Source organism: Falco cherrug, chromosome 2 (genome assembly GCF_023634085.1).
Source record: "Falco cherrug isolate bFalChe1 chromosome 2, bFalChe1.pri, whole genome shotgun sequence".
Classification (NCBI taxonomy): Eukaryota; Metazoa; Chordata; class Aves; order Falconiformes; family Falconidae; genus Falco; species Falco cherrug.
Genome location: NC_073698.1, coordinates 51,468,139 through 51,473,248, shown reverse-complemented (window position 1 = coordinate 51,473,248; position 5,110 = coordinate 51,468,139). Strand labels below are relative to the sequence as shown.

At 46.5% G+C, this 5,110-nt stretch overlaps 1 protein-coding gene across 1 annotated transcript; it reads left to right on the top strand.

Moving 5' to 3' along the window:
* Window positions 1-259: 259 nt before the first annotated feature.
* Window positions 260-4,463, top strand: LOC129735345 (uncharacterized). The gene is given in 5 exon segments (XM_055701807.1): window positions 260-664; window positions 3,967-4,048; window positions 4,051-4,083; window positions 4,086-4,194; window positions 4,196-4,463. Coding segments are annotated over 5 exon segments (897 nt in total).
* Window positions 4,464-5,110: the final 647 nt, after the last annotated feature.

Below are 5,110 nucleotides of genomic sequence, written 5' to 3'. Positions count from 1 at the left end.
ATTACCACAGCAGTGCCCTAAATCCAAAATGGCTCTTTTTTGTAATTTTCCCATTTACTTCACCTTCTCACCAGTAGAATGCTTAACAAGGACTCAGCAGTTGCTGAGGCAAGCAGCTTTGGTGCCGGCATGATGTGCAGTGGAGTGCTCTACACGGTGCACAGGGGAGTTCCCTGGGGAAATCTCAGGGGAGCAGAGAGAGCCCCCAGGAACCCACCATTCAACAGTGACCAATGGAACTCGGGTGGGGACAGGAGCAATGGCGACTGAGCTCCTCCCCTACCCTATAAAGAAGACCCTGAGGAGCACTGGTGACCAGAATTGCCATGACCACAGGAGGAAGACAGGGTGTAGTGCACCAACAAGGACTTGGCATGGCAGTTTGTGTGGCAATTCCTGCAGAAGGGCACTGAAGCTCTGCCAGCTCAACCAGGGAGCAATGGTATTCACCCAGCAGAAAGCCATGCCTACCCCAAACTCTGCACCCACCACAACTGATGCAGCTGCCCAGAGAGCTCTGGTGGGAACACGCAGCCACCCAGGTGCCGGCTGCCAGCCATGCCCTGCTCTTACGCCAGTACTGGACAGCAGCAGCGAGCACAGCTGTGGGAGGTGTGCCTGGGTAGAGGAACTCCTCCGCTCAGTGACAGAGCTCCGGGAGGAGGTGAGTAGGCTGAAGAGTATCAGGGAGTCCGGGAGAGAGAGAGAGAGAGAGAGAGACTGCTGGCATTGCACCCTACCTTCCCTGGGACAGGCCTGTCAGGCAGACAGGACACATGATACAGGGGTTTCCCTATCCTCTCTGCACTTGGCAGAATGTGGTGACTTACAGGATAGGGGGCAATTGTGACAAGTTCCTGCCCAGAACAGAAGGCGTGTCTCCCCTGTGACCACCACTCTTTCCCAGATGCCCATGCTTAACAGCTGTGAGGCTTTTCAAGTGGAACTGAAAAACAATGAAGGCGTGGTTCATGTAGCTTGAAGCTGTTGCTGAGGTTAAGACGGCCTATGTCCTGCATCAAAACCATTTCCATAAAGAAATAAAGACAGGTCATTGTCTTAGGAAGCTCTTTCCTGAGGGGAAATAGAAGGCCCAGTATACTCATTAGACCCACTTCTTAGGGATGTCTGCTGCCTCCCTGGGGCCCAGGTTAAAGATGTGAAGAGAAATCTTCCTAGCCTGGTACGTCCTTCAGATTATAATCCGTTACTGATTTATCAGTATCAATAATATTACTGATTGTTCAGATAGTTGTTGCAACAGATAGAAGTTGCAACAAGAAATCCAAGGGCAATTAAAAAAGACTTCAGGGCCTTGTGACAACTGGTTGAGGGATCAAGTGCACAAGTAGTGTTCTTCTCTACCCTTCCAGTTCCAGCGAATGATGAGGGAAGAAGCAGGAAGAGCCAGCAGATCAATACCTGGCTCCAAGCCTGATGTCACTAGCAGAATTTTAGGGTTTTTGATCATAGGTCAGTTTACATGACACCAGAACTGCTGGTGACAGATGGGGTACACCTGTCTCAAAGGGGAAAAAAGGATCTTTGCACGGGAGTTAGTAGGGCTCACTGAAAAAAAATTAAACTAGATTTGAAGGGAGAAAGAGATAAACCAGGCTTCCTAAAGATACATAGGCCTGGGGGCAGCATGCCAGTGTTTGAGGACAGTGTGATAGCGAGGTCCTTTGGTCTGTCATCTCAATGGAGGCGGGGGATGGAGATCCATGCGACAGCAAAGACACATTTTTTGATGTGTAAGAAACCATGAAATCACCTGAGAATGGTCAAGTAGGGATTAGGGCTTCCCACCCCAAAATGGTAATGGGATCAGAAGCCCAAGAGAAGTGTATCTATAACAATGCATGTAACATGGGCAACAAACGGGAGGAGATGGAATTGATTGTGAAGTTGGAAAACTATGATATAGTTGACCTCACAGAAACATGGTGGGATGACTTGCACAACTGGAGTGCTGCAATGGATGACTATAAACTCTTCAGAAAGGATAGGCTGCGAAGGAGAGGCGGTGGAATAGGCCTGTGTGTTAGGAAGTGTTTTGATTGTCTAAGAGCTTGATGATGGTGATGGTTGATAGGGTTGAGTGTTTATGGGTGAGAATCAGGGGGAAGGCCAACAAGGCAGATATCATAGTGGGAATCTGTTACAGAGCCCCCAACCAGGGTGAAGAGGCAGATGAAATATTCTATAACTAGCTGGGAGAAGTCTCACAGTCACTAGCCCTTGTTCTCATAGGGGACTTCAACTTACCAGATGTCTGCTGGAAATACAGTAAGGTCAGTGAGACAACTAGGGAAGGTGCCATTGTGAACAGAAGGCTATCTTGGTCATAGTGAACATGAAAACATACTGGTTTAGATTCTTGGAGAGGTCGGGTGGGGAGTCAGCAGAACTGGTACCCTGGATTTGTCCAGGGGGCAGACTTTGGTCTGTTTTAGGAGCCTGGTTGACAAAGTACTTTGGGAGGCTGGCCTGAAGGGCAAAGGGGTCCAGGAAGGCTGGATGTTCTTCAGGAAGGAAATCTTAAAGGCACAGAAGCAGGCCATCCCTATGTGGGAAAGATGAGATGCTGTGGAAGAAAACTGGCCTGGCTTGAACAGAGAGCTTTGGCTGGAACTCAGGAAAAAAGCGGAGTTTATGACCTTTGGAAGAAGGGGCAGGCAACTCAGGAGGACTACAAGGATGTCATGAAGTCATGCAGGGAGAAAATTAGAAGGGTCAAGTCTAGGTACTACTATAAAAGACAGTAAAAAATGTTCCTTACATTAGCAACAAAACAAGAGCTATGGACAATCATTGTCATTTTTTGGATGAGGGGGGAAACATAGTGATAAAGGCTGAGGAAAAGGCTGAGGTACTTAATGCTTTCTTTGCCTCAGCCTTTAATAGTAAGGCAAGTTGTCTTTGGGTACCCAAACCCCTGAGCTGGAATGACAGGGACAGGGAGCAGAATAAAGTCCCCATAATCAATGGGTAAACTGGTTAGCAACCTGCTACAGCACTTAGACATACACATGTCTGTGGGCCCAGATGGGATCCACCCAAGGATACTGATGCAGCTGGCTAAAGTGCACACCAAGCCACTTTCAATAATTTACCAGTAGTCCTGGCTCACCGGGGAGATCCGAGTTGAAATTAGTACATGTGATACCCACCTACAAGGCTGGCAGAAGGAAGCATCCAGGGAACTACAGGCTTGTCAGTCTGACCTCAGTGCCAGGGAAGGTTATGAACAGATCATCTTGAATGCCATCACATGGCACGTACAGGACATAACAGGCCCAGCCAGCAGGGGTTTATGAAAGGCAGATCCTGCTTGATAAACCTGATCTCCTTCTACGACAAGATGACCCCCTAGTGGATGAGGGAAAGGCTGTGGATGTTGTCTACCTAGACCTTAGTAAAGCCCTTGACACTGTTACCACAGCATTCTCCTGAATAAATTGGCTGCTCATGGCTTGGATGGGTGTACCCTACACTGGGTAAAAACCTGGCTGTAGCTGAGCCCAAAGCGTGGTGGTGAATGGAGTTAAATCCAGCTGGCACCCCAGTGGTGTTCCCCAGGGCTTAGTACTGGAGCCAGTTCTGTTTAATATCTTTATCAATGATCTGGACAAGGGGATTGAGTGCACCCTCAGTATATTTGCAGATGACACTAAATTGTGGGGGAGTGTTGATATGCTTGAGGGTAGGAAGGTTCTGCAGAGGGATCTGGACAGGCTGGATCAATGGGCTGAGGACAACTGTATGAGGTTTAACAAGGAGAAGTGCCGGGTCCTGCACTTGGACCACAACAACCCAATTCAATGCTATACAGGCTTGGGGAAGAGTGGCTGGAAAGTTGGATGAAGGAAAAGGACCTGAGGGTTTTTGTCAACAGATGGCTGAATATGAGATGTCAGTGTGCCCAGGTGGCCAAGAAGGCCAATAGCATCCTGTTTGTATCAGAAATGGTGTGGCCAGCAGGACAAGGATAGTGATTGTCCCCCTGCACTTGGCACTGGTAAGGCCTCACCTCAAATACTGGTTTCTTTTTTGGGCCCCTCACTTCAAGAATGACACTGAGGTGCTGGACTATGTCCAAAGGAGGGCAACAGAGCTGGTGAAGGCTCTGGAGCACAAGTCTCGTGAGGAGCGGCTAAGGGACCTGGGGTTGTTTAGCTTGGAGAAAAGGAGACAACGGAGACCTTATGGCTCTCTACAACTACTTTAAGGGAGGTTGTATCGAGGTGAGTGTCAGTCTAATCTTCCAAGTAATAAACAATAGGATGAGAGGAAACAGCCTTGAGTTGCACCAGGGGAAGTTCAGCCTGGATATTAGGAAAAATTTCTTCACCTAAAGTGTTGCCAAGCATTGGAACAGGCTGCCCAAGGAAGTGGTTGAGTCACCATTTCTGGAGTTATTTAAAAGACATGTAGATGTAGTGCTTGGGGACCTGGTTTAGTGGGACTTGCAAGTATTAGGTTTATGGTTGGACTTCATGATCTCAAAGTTCTTTTCCAACCTAAAAGTTTCTATGATTCCATATACTAGAAAAAACTAAAAGACTGTGCATGCTTGGAAGATTAAAAATACAGGTGAATCTTCATCTAAAAAATATATGAGATTCCAACAAAATAAGTATTATTATCAAATGTCACAAATATATTATGCTGATTTCCATGGTAGTCTTCTCATGCACTTCCACACTTCCTGTCTTCATGACAGAGCTTGCTGGAAGTGGTGAGAAAAATTAATGAACACCTGAATGATTATATAAAGTTCAACAAGGTGAATTCCATATTAATTGTGTAAGAAGCTGCTTCTAGTACATTATCTGCAAGACAAACACCACTGATGGGGTGATATATTTAATGCAGGTTTGGTTTGGTATTTTATTGAGTGAATAAAGTAATAGTTACTCAAGTTGTTTCAACTTTAACATAAACACATCCTAGAATGTCTGGGGAAAATAATTCTGCATGACTGATGAGAAGGAATGGCAATGAACGGTGTATAATCAATTTTAATTGTGTAGAGCCATGTTTTTCATACAAGGCAGTCCTTTGGAATATTTGTGTGGTAATATAAAAATGACACAGGGTAATCTTG